Source organism: Phocoena phocoena, chromosome 9 (genome assembly GCF_963924675.1).
Source record: "Phocoena phocoena chromosome 9, mPhoPho1.1, whole genome shotgun sequence".
In the NCBI taxonomy this organism is placed as follows: Eukaryota; Metazoa; Chordata; class Mammalia; order Artiodactyla; family Phocoenidae; genus Phocoena; species Phocoena phocoena.
The window spans coordinates 93,660,086-93,674,168 of NC_089227.1; the positions used below are offsets into that span (position 1 = coordinate 93,660,086).

At 42.8% G+C, this 14,083-nt stretch overlaps 1 protein-coding gene across 1 annotated transcript in view; it reads right to left on the reverse strand.

Annotated features, from left to right (window-relative positions):
- Positions 1-14,083, reverse strand: part of DENND11 (DENN domain containing 11) — a 42,966-nt gene that overhangs the window by 14,642 nt on the left and 14,241 nt on the right. Inside the window, exons 2-3 of the mRNA XM_065884280.1 lie at positions 6,559-6,658; positions 5,506-5,664 (exon numbers count right to left, since the gene is read on the reverse strand). Coding sequence (XP_065740352.1) covers positions 5,506-5,664; positions 6,559-6,658 — 259 coding nt within the window. The remainder of the gene's footprint in view (positions 1-5,505; positions 5,665-6,558; positions 6,659-14,083) is intronic.

Here is a 14,083-nt window from a genome sequence, read left to right on the forward strand (position 1 = left end):
AATAAGCAAGACTTGGTCAGTTTGCAAGCAGAAATGGTGGGATATACAGCGTAAGGGTGTACATTCTGAGTTCTGCAACATAAATTAATTGAGGCTTGAAATATTTGGGACCCCATGGGACTGAAAAAACCAATTCCTCTGTACCCAAAAAGCAGGAGATAACCTAGAGAAATGGAAATAAAAACAAAAATAGACAAATGGGACCTAATGAAACTTAAAAGCTTTTGCACAGCAAAGGAAACTATAAACAAGACCAAAAGACAACCCTCAGAATGGGATAAAATATTTGCTAATGAATTAACTGACAAAGGATTAATCTCCAAAATATACAAGCAGCTCATGTAACTCAATATCAAAAAAACAAACACCCCAATCCAAAAATGGGCAGAAGACCTAAATAGACATTTCTCCAAAGAAGATATACAGATTGCGAACAAACACATGAAAAGATGCTCAACATCACTAATTACTAGAGAAATACAAATCAAATCCACAATGAGGTATCACCTCACACCAGTCAGAATGGCCATCATCAAAAAATATACACACAATAAATGCTGGAGAGGGTGTGGAGAAAAGGGAACACTCTTGCACTGTTGGTGGGAATGTAAATTGATACAGCCACTATGGAGAACAGTATGGAGGTTCCTTAAAAGACCCAGCAGTCCCACTACTGGGCATATGCCCTGAGAAAACCATAATTCAAAAAGAGTCATGTACCACAATGTTCATTGCAGCACTATTTACAATAGCCAGGACATGGAAGCAACCTAAGTGTCCATTGACAGATGAATGGATAAAGAAGATGTGGCACATATATACAATGGAATATTACTCAGCCATAAAAAGAAACGAAATTGAGTTATTTGTAGTGAGGTGGATGGACCCAGAGTCTGTCATACAGAGTGAAGTAAGTCAGAAAGAGAAAAACAAATACCGTATGCTAACACATATGTATGGAATCTAAAAAAAAAAACAAAACAGGTTCTGAAGAACCTAGCGGCAGGACAGGAATAAAGACGCAGATGTAGAGAATGGACTTGAAGACACAGGGAGGCGGAAGGGTAAGCTGGTATGAAGTGAGAGAGTGGCATGGACATATATATACTACCAAATGGAAAATAGATAGATAGTGGGAAGCAGCCACATAGCACAGGGAGATCAGCTTGGTGCCTTGTGACCACCTAGAGGGGTGGGATAGGGAGGGTGGGAGGGAGACGCCAAGAGGGAGGAGATATGGGGATGTATGTATACATATAGCTGATTCACTTTGTTATACAGCAGAAACTAACACACCATTGTAAAGCAATTATACTCCAATAAAGATGTTAAAAAAAATGCAGGAGATAAGAATTTCTCTCAAAGCCTCTAAGAAACTCTCCCAGACGTGGGAGTCTGCCCATTTATAAAGCCCAGATTTAGGCTACAGTCTCAAGGTAGTTACCATTAAAACCAGGGAAAGATAGATAGGCCAAGAACAGTGATCAGTAACTAGGCCACCATCTACTGACTTAAAAACTAAGACCCAGAGGAGATCTTTGGCAGTGGATATTTTTACATGGAATTGAGTGGAAGCAAACAGACCAAGAAGCCTATTCAGTTTTTGAGGGATCTGTATTGTCACATTCTTGTCTACGGCCATACCACCCTGAAATCGCCAGATCTCATCCGTATTGTCATGTTCTTGGCCTATATAAGCCACCGACTTCTCAACCCTTAAAGAAATCACTAGACCCCCAAATCCACACCAGCAGGAAACATGTTCCAAAGCCATGCAGCTTTCTCCAATGCCCGTTTCAAAAGCGGTCATGGCACAAAATGGATAAAGAACCCTCAGAAGGCAAAGCCAGGAGCCATGGAGGAAAATGGACAAGGGGATTCTAGTGAGCAGAACCAAGGTGTAGCCAGGACCATACTGCTCTGTGAGGACAAGGGGTCTCTGCCAACCCTACTCAGCAAATTTCATTATTATTATGGACTAACGACCCCTCATATTATTTCTGATTCTTCTTTTTCAAATGGGAGCTTGTATTGTGGTTCCTTCTCTACTTCTATATTGCATTTGGGAAGTGGGAATGGAGGACGTGACATTTCTTTCATTGCTTTCCAGGATAAGAGAACCATGTCCTGATTGCCTCAAATCACACAGAAACCCCGGATTTTAGACTAGAAACATTAACCACATGAGACTCTATCATGTCTCGGGGTGGGAGGAATGTCCTCTATGTCTGGGAAGAAGAGTACACACGGATACCTAGGTCACCAGGGGGGCAAACTGAAGCAGAGGCTGCTAAAATTTCCTCCAAATCCATTCTTCTCTTCTTCTTGTTTGCAACAGGAGTCCCCGAATTTTAACCGGTCACAAGGTCACCCAACTAGAGACTACCTTTCCCAGTGTCCTGTGCTGTCAGGTGTGTCTTTGTGATTGAGGACTTGACAATGGGATATGAGAAGTGATGTATGCAACTTCTGGGTCCTTCATTCCTCCCTACGGGCTGGAATGCAGACATAATAGTGGTGAGCAGCTTCAAACAGATGAGAAGAACACCTTAGAACACAAAATCACTCTTAGGATATGGCAGAATAATAAGAGAAGCAGCGTGGGCCCTGAATTGTGGGGACAGGAGGCTGCCCACCCTGACCACCCTCCTACTTCTAGAACATTACATGGGGCAGAATCTTCTGTCTTATTTGAGCCAGTGTATTTTGGGGCCTCCGTTATCACCATTTAGCCAGGACTCTAATATAATACCTCCTTATAACTTTTGGCTTTTGAACGAGAATGTATTGCCTCCTTGGGAAATTAATTTTTCAAAAGCAGTAATAATTTTTTTAAAGTGTCAAGATCCCAATAAAAATGTTTTTTATTTTAAATTCATTGTTACTTCTGAGACACAAAACTGAGGAAATGTTTCAAATACAGAAAAATAGGTATCACAGCTCCAAAATGTAGAGGAGCAGTTAAAACAATTAGAAGCATGCTAACCGCTTAACCATAGGGAATAACCGAGTAAACTAATGGGACAGCTCTAGCACTATAGAGCTATTAAAATAATCATCAAGGGTTTCCCTGGTGGCGCAGTGGTTGAGAGTCCGCCTGCCGATGCAGGGGACACGGGTTCGTGCCCCGGTCCGGGAAGATCCCACATGCCGCGGAGCGGCTGGGCCCGTGAGCCATGGCCGCTGAGCCTGCGTGTCCGGAGCCTGTGCTCCGCAACCGGAGGGGCCACAACAGTGAGAGGCCCACGTATCACAAAAGAAGAAAAAAAAAATCATCAAAATGAAAAATATAGAGGACAATGGGGAGAAAACATACACATAACTCGTGTTCCTGAAGAAGGGAAAATGCAGAGGAAAAGTTTAGTATTTTATTGTAGATAAAAAGGTTCCTGAAATTAAAAATAAATGTCATATCTATAGATAAAAAGGGACAAACTACCCCAGAAAAAAACTGCTCAGAAACATCACAGATAAAGAATCTTAGGGATCTAGACAGAAGAGACTTCTCTGAAACAACCAATATCAGAATACTGCTGTGTAATATTTATAGCATCCTGAGAGGAAGAAAGAAAAGATTCTAGGATCTTATACCCAGCCAAGAGTAAAGGTAAAAGACCAATACTATCAAGCATGCAAGACTTCAGAGAAGGCAGCACCCATGATCCCTTCATGAAAAAAAAAAAAGAAACAAAAGATGCTTGATGGCAAAATCTAACCAACCAAGAAATAAATCACGAGCTCTGGAACGTAGCAAGCCACAGCTAAGCCTTGGATGTGGTCGTAAACATACAACTGAGACTTAAGAATCATGGGAATTGTGATTACAGAACTAAATGTAATAAATCTCACAGTACATGAAAGTTGAGAAGTCAAGTCGGGGAGGGGTTCTGGGAAGAAGTATAAGATACCTGACTGTCTACAACTAAAAAAACACAACCTAAAAGCACCAATGATACCTATACAAAGATTTGTGCACTTTATTATATATACATTATTTCTCAATAAGAATGACACTGTATCTTCATGTTTTGCAGTCTTTTATCTTAACTCTGGAAGAACATTCTAAGAAATAACATATCTTACTGTGAAAAAAATATTAAAGTTTGACAATTCCTTCAGTTTCACTTACTCTTTTTCTGATATTTACAAATAAATTAAATATATTTCAAACTAGCCTATTTGATAAAATTAGATCTTCATAAAATATTAATCCTATTTTTGTAAAATTATGTCTATTTTAGAATGGCATTCGCTGAATACTGACAATGGATATCTCACTGGGTGTTAAGATTTGGAAGAACTGTTAAAATTCATTTGTACGTTCACATGAATTTTTCAATAATAAACATTTTTTCCCACAATTTCATATTCTTTCAAAGATGATGATCAAGATAGATTATATCAAAAATTAAAATAACAATAACTTTTAAACGCATATGACATAAAAGTATGTATGTCGTATGGTGCCAAGTATGTATATATTAAAGTACACACACATGGGACTTCCCTGGTGGGACAGTGGTTAAGATTCCACACTCCCAATGCAGGGGGCCCGGGTTCGATCCCAGGCCAGGGAACTAGATCCCACATGCATGCCGCAACTAAGAGTTCACATGCCACAACTAAGAAGCCCGCCTGCCACAACTAAGACCTGACACAACCAAATAAATAAACAAATATTTTAAAATAAATAAATAAAGTACACACACATGCATACCAGAAAAGAGGCAAATGTGCTAAAATTTTAACAGTGCTTCAGGGCTTAGGGGTAGATTTTCCCTTCAAAATATGAAATAAAATTAGGTTACTCACAGGATGAAAAAAATATGAAGTAATTAATAGTTTTGCAGCTTCTGTTAAAAATTCCCTTCCTATTACCCCCAATGATAATAATTACCTCCAATAATAAATGATTAGGCTTAAAAAAAAAAGTTGAGAGTCTACTTGCCTGGGGCAAGGAGATAATTATTGTGGTTTAAGGTAAGCAAAGATCACGTCAATGTCAACAAATTAATTCAACAAAATTGATGACAGGGCTTCCCTGGTGGCGCAGTGGTTGAGAGTCTGCCTGCCGATGCAGGGGACGCGGGTTCGTGCCCCGGTCCGGGAAGATCCCACGTGCCGCGGAGCGGCTGGGCCCGTGAGCCATGGCCGCTAAGCCTGCGTGTCCGGAGCCTGTGCTCCGCAACGGGAGAGGCCACAACAGTGATAGGCCCGTGTACCGCAAAAAAAAAAAAAAAAAAATTGATGACAATATTAATATAAGCTGAAAGCAAAATCTACCCCAACTTTCATTCGAGGATGAAGAATCATTTATGCAGGACGCTGGTTGAAACACAAAGACCACCACCCGAGGTGTGAGACACAGCCATGGATGCTCTTGGTGAGGAATCTGCCGTTCTGACGGACAGCCTTTACCACTGAGGGCTCATCACAGCACACCACCTGGCAGAGCCCTGCTGCCTCTGCCCTCCCTGCACCCCACCCCGTATGTAAGCCACATACCGAACTTGGTTCTCCAGGAAGTGCATGTACCGGTACAGCAGGGTGTAGGATGGAGAGAGGATGCCCACGGATTTCATCCGGGCGCCACGCTCCAGCTCGCTTTCCACAGGCATGTTGGCGAAGCAGGCCAGGCCAAAGAAGGGCCCCTTTCGGAAATAGCTAAAATAGACCCAATGTGTAGCGTGGCTCGAAATCAGAGAGAGAAATTTCATTTTACTTTGTGTTTTGCCTTTGAGATGCAGTCGCGAACAAAAGACATAACTGTGTCCAGGGCTCTACGTGAGAAAACTCAGCCTGAGAAAAACCCTTTTTAGAACCTCAGCGGGACCATCAGCCCAAGCCCCTCAACCTCACAGATGGGACAACCAAGGCTCAAAGAAACTGTGGAACCCGCCAAGGGTCATCCCGCCGGAGGCAGGACTTGATCTCTGCAAAGCCTGCTACCCAGTCGCCCACGACCATGGATACGGCCTTTCTCCTCCTGCATAAAAGCTGGCCTGATGGGGGGACCTCTGTTTTATTGGCATAAACTGTGTTGATTCTCTCCTCGCTTCCTGAGTCTCTGATATTTTAAATAGAACATTTGACCACAGCTGTCACTCTGTTTCCTTCCCGTTTCTCACACTTATGTCTGTCATGGTTTCAGCCCAATGAGAAGATGAAAGCTACTCCATCACCCTGACATTCTCTCAATTTGCTCCTCACAAGAATCTTAATTACACAGGACTACAAACTGGCCTTACTTAAAGCTGGAATTTCAAGTTTTAGCACGTACATGCCTTAAGTTAACCCAAATGCAACTGAAACTCTATTCCTTTATTAAAGCCAAACCTCAAGCAAGGCCCAATCATTTCTTAGGAGAGGAGAGAGAACCTCATGAAAGCTTGGGAACCTCTTGCTAGAAAACTGATATAAAAACACAAACCAGTATATATTTTCAGGGTATTTACACACACTTCCTGAAAATGCCCCGATGAGAGCCCTTATTCTCTGGGGGAAAGCACAGAGTGAGAGGAAATGGTACAGAGAAGACTTGCAATCAGCAGTACTTACATGAAATCAGACTGAATTTTATGGGACCCACTGGCCATAGACTTGAACTCAACACCTTCAAGGTCAATATCTTGAGGTAAGCACCATTCCACCATGTTTCCTGTGGGGAAGAAGGGCGGATACAAGTTTAAAAGAGACAAAATCATTCAAAGGGCTTAGTGCAGGGCTAAGTGCACATGGCTTCGGAGTAAATGTACGACTGACTTGACCACCAGCATGCTCAGGTGGCTCATCCCTCCATCGCCTACATGCCAGCAGAGTCCCTGAGTCATCCCGAGGGCCAGGAGATGGGTGTTGAAGGCACCTCCGATCTCCGCCTTCAAATGAACACAGTTCTTCCTAGCGAGGCTGCTGGCTTTGGTTCTCCCATTCTGCTTGGCCACCTCCAAATCTCCTTCCTTTCGCAGCCTCACTTCTAAGTGCATGTTTTGACCCTCCACCCCCATTTTCTCATCTCGTACTCTCTCCTTAACCCCTCGAGATCCTGCTTCCATCTTGCCTTTTTATGGCCACTAATAACTCTGACAAACCCCCACACTCTTTTTAATTTTCAAATTAATTTTTAATTTAATTTTCATTGATCTCTTTGTGGCATTTGATAATTCCTCAAAAATGTCTCCCCTTTTTCCCTTGACTCCCGTGACAGAAATACTATTTTGGTTCTTTTCCTTCTTCTCTGATCAAATGTAGCTCTGCTTCCTTCCCTAACGCTTTCTCCTCTCTCCTCAAAATGAGGCTCTTCTCCAAGGTCCAGACACCAGTTCTCTGCCTGCAGAATTTAAGAGCTCATTCACTTATCCCTAATTACTGAGTTTCTACTGAGCTAGATGCTGGAGCTACAAAGTCAAATAAGACACAGTCCCTGACCTCAAACAGACTAGATTCCGGGACAGATACGGAGATAAACAAGGAGACCAGTGATTACAATTCTGGAGGCTGAGGGTGGTGGTGTGTGGTAAATTCTGTGACAGAGGATAACATGGGATTTTAGAACGTAACAGCCATAAGATTGAGGGAATCAGAGAAGTTCACAAGAGCAGTGTTTCCTAGAGGCTTGAGAGGATGCTACAGAACGTGCCCTACTGTTTTCTTGCATATTCAAAAATTTTCCAAATAAAAATACTAAGATACTTGTAAGATTTCACTTTAGAACAAACTTCTCATCAACACCTCAAACCCTAATTGCCCAAGCATTAGAAACATCATTAATAATCCCAGACAACCAATGCTTTCAGATAACTGTTCGGGGCATCAGAGGTACCGCATATCAAGTCTACCTGGACTCAACCCAGTCTCCAAATGGGGTGGGCATCACAGGGGATCAGCCTATCCTATATTCAGCAGCCTAAGGCACTTTCAAGTAGTTTATTTTCAAAAGAGGACTCATAAACTCAAACAACTAATCAATGGGCTAAAAGAGAAAGCATGAAGAAAGGAATTAAGATTTCACACAACAGAGAGGCCAGAACAATGTTGTATCTGTCAGGGTTAAAGACAAGAAAAAGCATGCTGCACGCTGAAAGAGGGGCGAACGTGGGGAGAAAGGTAAGGTTTCGCACACCGACTTCCCCCACGTTCCTGTCTTTCCACTAGCATCCCTGTCTACGGTCTCCTCGGTCCAGTGGCGCTCACCCCGTGTTGTGCAACAGGACACCCAGGAAGCTTACAAAGGTGCTGACCCTCCCCCCAAATCTACACGATCATGGTCTGTGCCGCAAGGGTGCTTCAGCGGATGAGCCCCCTGTGCACACGGTCCTAACCCTTCATGATGGCAACAGATGGCCAGCGTAGGAGAGGGGCAGCCTGCCACGGACCCTCTGGCAGACTCTGTCCTCTCGCTTACCTGCTTCTTCTAGTACCCGCTGCCTTGTTCCCCGCCCCCATGCCACTCCATGCAGGGTTCAGCTTGCTCTTAGCTCCTTTCCTCTGACCCAGCCTGTCCATGACTACTCAATGACTTGTTAAAACTTTAACGTACCTAAACTTTGTGCTGAGGGATAAGTTCAGAAAAGCGCACAGATCGTAGCTCTGCAGCACCATGAGTTCTCCCAGCACGAACATACCTGGGTGAGCAGAGCCCAGACCAAGCAGCAGGACATGAATAGCAAAACAGAAGCCACTCTTCTGCCCCGTCCGAGTCATCACCCCTCTCTCCAGGCTAACGATTATCCGGACTCCGAACACGATAAATTAGCTTTGCTGTTTTTGAAATTTATAGAAACGCAATCATAGTTTGTATTCGTTTGCGTCTGTCTTCTTTGGCTCAATTTTTTTTTTTTTTTTGCAAGATTCATCCATGTTGATGCATGTAGCAATAATTTCTTCATTTACTACTTCCATCCTATGCATGTAACACAGCTTACTTACCTATTTAACTGTTGGTGCACATTTAGCTTACTTCTTACTTGAAGCTATCACAAAGAGCACTGCTGTGAACAATTCCATACGTGTCATCTGGTGACTACACGTGCGGCATGACCCAGCTGGGCTGATTCACATTTCTCAGAATTCCCATTTGCGTCTGAGACCGGGGAGGCGAAGTGATGCAGTAGCCATGTTGTGTTTATGTCGGAAGCCAGTGTGAGGGCGTAACTCATGGGCGTTGCTGCTTATCTTGCAGGCTCATCACACCTGGGGGGTGGCTGCCAGGCCTGCTGCCGATGGATCCACCTTCCCTGGATCCTCTGTCAGCTTCTCGGACTCCCACCCCAGGCATGTGCTTAGTTCCATAATAAAGGGCATCAGCTTCATCTGGTCAGGGCACCACATCATTAGAACAGGAGGCAGTGTGACACGCTGACCTGGGTTCCCACCCACCCTCATGAGTTCCAGCTTGTTCTCCTTCTCAGCTTTACTCTCTCCTTCCTAACTGTCCGCTCAAGAGACTTCAAGCTCCACCATCAGATACAAGGCAACAGCTTTACACAGACTTTCTAACCAGCTCCCACAATTGCACAAGATCAAATCCCTGCAATAAATCCCTTTATCTCCCAGTGGTTCTGTTTCTCTGATTAAACCTTGACTTTGACTGACACAATATGCACACATTTCTGTTGACTACATCCCTAGGAGTGGAACGGAACGGCTGTAAAAATGTTTGCATCACTGCAAACTAAGGAAACTTTAATAATCCCCAAAGCAGTGTTTCCCAAAGCTTAGATGACTAGGGCTTCTGCAAAACACAAAATTTGTAAAAAGGGATTTTGGCCAAACAATCTTTGTTTAGGTTAAACAAAGACAGACAAGTTCCTTTACTGCAGAACTTCTCAGAGCCTCTAATGTTCCTCTACATTACGAATCTCTGTGAGATCAAGACCGTGCTAAATGTTTCCAAAATTATTTGGCCAATAGACCTATTTTTAAGGAGCATCTTAAGGGCCAAATTTTATAGAAGGCTTTTTTTTTATTTTAAAAGAAATACCAGTATATTAGGGCCTGCAAGTTGACCCTTAGTACATATCACTCCTCCTTTCTTATAGGGAATAGGGCCTCCTATTCTTAGCCTTGGCATATGGCCTTCCAAATGATGATTATGTTTCTCTGTACCTTCTTGCAAATAGGTATGGCTACACAAGTAAATTCTGACCAGTGGGATATAGGCAGAAGTGAGGTGTGTCTTTCCAAAATGTGCCTTAAAGGGAAGGAGTAGGTAGTCCCTTCTTCCATCCTGCTGCCTGGCATATGGATGTGGTGACAAGCCGTCTTGAATCATACAGGTGAGGGCACCAGCCCACACATCAAGGTGGGGATGATGGAGCGAGAGCCAACTTGAGTCTAGGTCCTTGGATGACCCCATGGGTATGAACCAGCATTCCAGCCCTGGACCGGCTACCTCCTGACTGTTAAGTGAAAACTAAACTCTTATCTTGATTAAGTCACTGCTAATTTGGGTCTCTGGTATTCATGGCCAAACATACGTCTTCTTACTTAACACAGCTGATCTGAAGAATAAAGCTCCCAATTCCTCAGCCTGGTCCTCAAAGCTTCTCTCTTATTCCTCTGTGCCTGGCCAATCCTCATTGTACAGGAACTGAAAGAATCAGACGAAGTGAATGACACCCTGTCAGTTACATCCTTCACTTCTAGATGGATGCAAGCCTCTCTAGGTTGGGAAGAAAGGTCCATCAGGGTCAGGCTGGCGAATCACAGCATGGAGCATGGCCTCCAGAACACCCCTCTGGGAACAGTTCTTTATCCCACAGGAAGAACATTTCTGCTGACACCCTCGTTGAATTAAAGGAAAGTAGATAAAGCTACTATGGCCCTCATCGCAGCCTAATACAATCATTGTCCTAGATGTCTGTCTCCCCAGGAGACTGGACTTCTTAAAGGCAGGAACTCTGATTGTTTATCTTTACACCCCAACATAGCACAGAGCTTAGCACAAGACAGGAAGGACATTAAGAACAAAAACAAAGCAAAAACCCAGCTTTATAGAGGATATGCATGTTTTTAAAAAGCTAGTAGTAATGATATTGTGGTTATGTAGAAAAATGTCCTTCTTCTTAGGAGGTATATACTCAAGTATTTAGGAGTGAAGTCACGTCTGCATTTACTTTCTTTTTTTTTAATTAACTTATTTTATTTACTATTTTTTATTTTCGGTTGCATTGGGTCTTTGTTGCTGTGCGCAGGCTTTCTCTAGTTGTGGTGAGCGGGGGCTGCTCTTCGTTGTGGTGCGTGGGCTTCTCATTGTGGTGGCTTCTCTTGTTGCGGAGCACGGGCTCTAGGAGCACAGGCTTCAGTAGTTGTGGCACGCGGGCTCTAGAGCGCAGGCTCAGTAGTTGTGGCACACGGGCTTAGTTGCTCCGCGGCATGTGGGATCTTCCCAGACCAGGGCTCGAACCCGTGTCCCCTGCATTGGCAGGCGGGTCCTTAACCACTGTGCCACCAGGGAAGCCCTGCATTTACTTTCAAATGGCTGAGGAAAAAAGTTTTTATCTGTATTCAGTCAATTCTAGTACAATGCTTGTTGAATTTGTGCCAACACAACTGATATATTAAGAACAGTATGCACACAGGGAATTTCACATTTGCTAATGTTATGGATTCAATGCAATCTCAATGAAAATCCCAATAAGCTATTTGTGGATATTAACAAGTTAATTCTAAAGTTTACATGGAAAGGCAAAAGGCCGAAGTTAGCCAATACAATACTGAAGAGAACTAATACTGCCTGATTCTAAGACTCACTATAAAGTAATCAAGACAGTATGGTACTGGCACAAGATTAGACAAATAGATCAATGGAACAGACTAGACAGCCCAGTAATAGACCCACGCAAATACAGTCAACTGATCTTTGCCAAAGGAGCTAAGGTAATACAATGGGAAAAAAGATAGTCTTTTCAACAGTGGTGTTAGAACAACTGGATATCCATACGGAAAAAAATGAATCTAGACGCAGACCTTACACTTTGCACAAAAATTAACACAATATGAATAGTATACCTAAATGTAAAATGCAAAATTATAAAACTTCTAGAAGATAACACAGGAGAAAATCTAGGTGACTTTGAGTTTAGCAACAAGGTTTTAGATACAACACTAAAGAATCATCCATAAAGAAAAACTTGGTAAGTTATACTTCATTAAAATTAAAAACTTCTGACCTGTGAAAAACACCATTAAGAGAATAAAAAGACAAGCTAACGATGGGGCAAAATATCTGCAAAAACATATCCGATAAAGGCTTATATCCAAAATAAGAACTCTTAAAACTCAACATTAAGAAAACAACTCGGGCTTCCCTGCTGGCACAGTGGTTGAGAGTCTGCCTGCCGATGCAGGGGACAGGGGTTCGTGCCCCGGTCCGGGAAGATCCCACATGCCACGGAGCGGCTGGGCCCGTGAGCCATGGCCACTGGGCCTGCGCGCCCGGAGCCTGTGCGCCCGGAGCCTGTGCTCCGCAACGGGAGAGGCCACAGCAGTGAGTGGCCCGCGTACCGGAAAAAGAAAACAACTCAATTTAAAAAATGGACAAAAGATCTGAACAGATATCTCACCAAAGAAGACATACGGACGGTAAACGTGCATATGAAAACATGCTCAATATCACATATCATCAAGGAACTGTCAATTAAAACAACGAGATCCTACTACACACCTATCAGAATGGTCAAAATCCAAAACGCTGAAAACACCAAATGCTGACAAGGAGGTGGAGCAACAGGAAGCCTCACCCACTGCTGGTGGAAGCGTGAAACGGTGCAGTTGCTTTGCAGGACACTTGGGTAGCTGCTTACGAAACTAAACACGCTCCTGCCACATGATCCAGCAATCACGCTCCTTTGTATATTTACCCAATGAGTTGAAAACTTAGGTCCACACAAAAGCCTGCACGTTAATGTTTATAGCAGCTTTGTTACTATAACTGCCCCAAACTGGAAGCAACCAAGATGTCCTTCAAAAAGGTGAATGGATAAAAAAACCTGTGGGATATCCATATAACAAAATACCATTCAGCAATAAAAAGAAATGAGCCACCAAGCCACGAAAAATCATGGAGGAAACTTAAATGCATGTTGCTAAGTGAAAGAAGCCAGTCTAAAAAAGCTGTTCTGCAAAATCCCAACGATGTGACATTTTGGAAAGGAAAAACTATAGATAGTAGAAAAGGTCAGGCGGTAAGCAGGGATGAACAAGCAGAGCACAGAGGATTTTTAGGGCAGTAAAACTATTCTGCATGATACTGTTATGGTGGACATCTAACATCGTGCGTTTTTCAAAACCCAGAGAACGTACAACACGAAGAGCGAACCCTTATGTAAACTATGAACTTCAGATAACAATAGTGTATAAATACTGCTTCATCAATTACAACAAATATACCACGCTAATGCACGATGTCAATAATAGAGGGGGGCCGGGCAGGCAGGTAGGGGAAGAGGGTACATGGAAACTCTGTACTTTCTGCTCAGTTTTCCTGTAAACCTAAAATTGTTAAAAATAAAATAAAATTTATTAAGAAAGGTAATAAATTAATTAACCTAGGATAATTATCCTAGGGGTAGTAATGATATTGTGGTTATGTAGGAAAACGGCCTTATTCTTAGGAGATTTAAACTGAAGTATTTAGAAATGCAATGTCATGATGTCTGAAAGTTACTTTCAAATAGTTCAGAAAAAAAAGTATATTTATACATCCTCAGCTCTGCTATAATGCTGGCTGAATTTGTTCCAAAGCAATCGATATGTTAACAATTCATAGGGAGTTTCATGTTTGCTGATATGTGGTTTTGATCTCAAGGTTCAAAATGTGAACACAGAAAACTGCAGCCAGCTGTAGCACTACACAAAACGCATCCTCACACAACACTCAAACATCTGCCTGCTACCTCGGTTCACCGTGTGTGTTCTGAGCCACACTTATCTCCTCTAGTGTTACAACTTTCCATCCAATTTCACAAAGCCCTCTTCCTCTGCTTCATTATAATTCACAAGCTCACCCCTTCCAACACCCACCTTCGTATGCAAACTGCAGGTCTTTTTTAAGGTAGAGTGCCGTATTTTGAGTATTGATGCA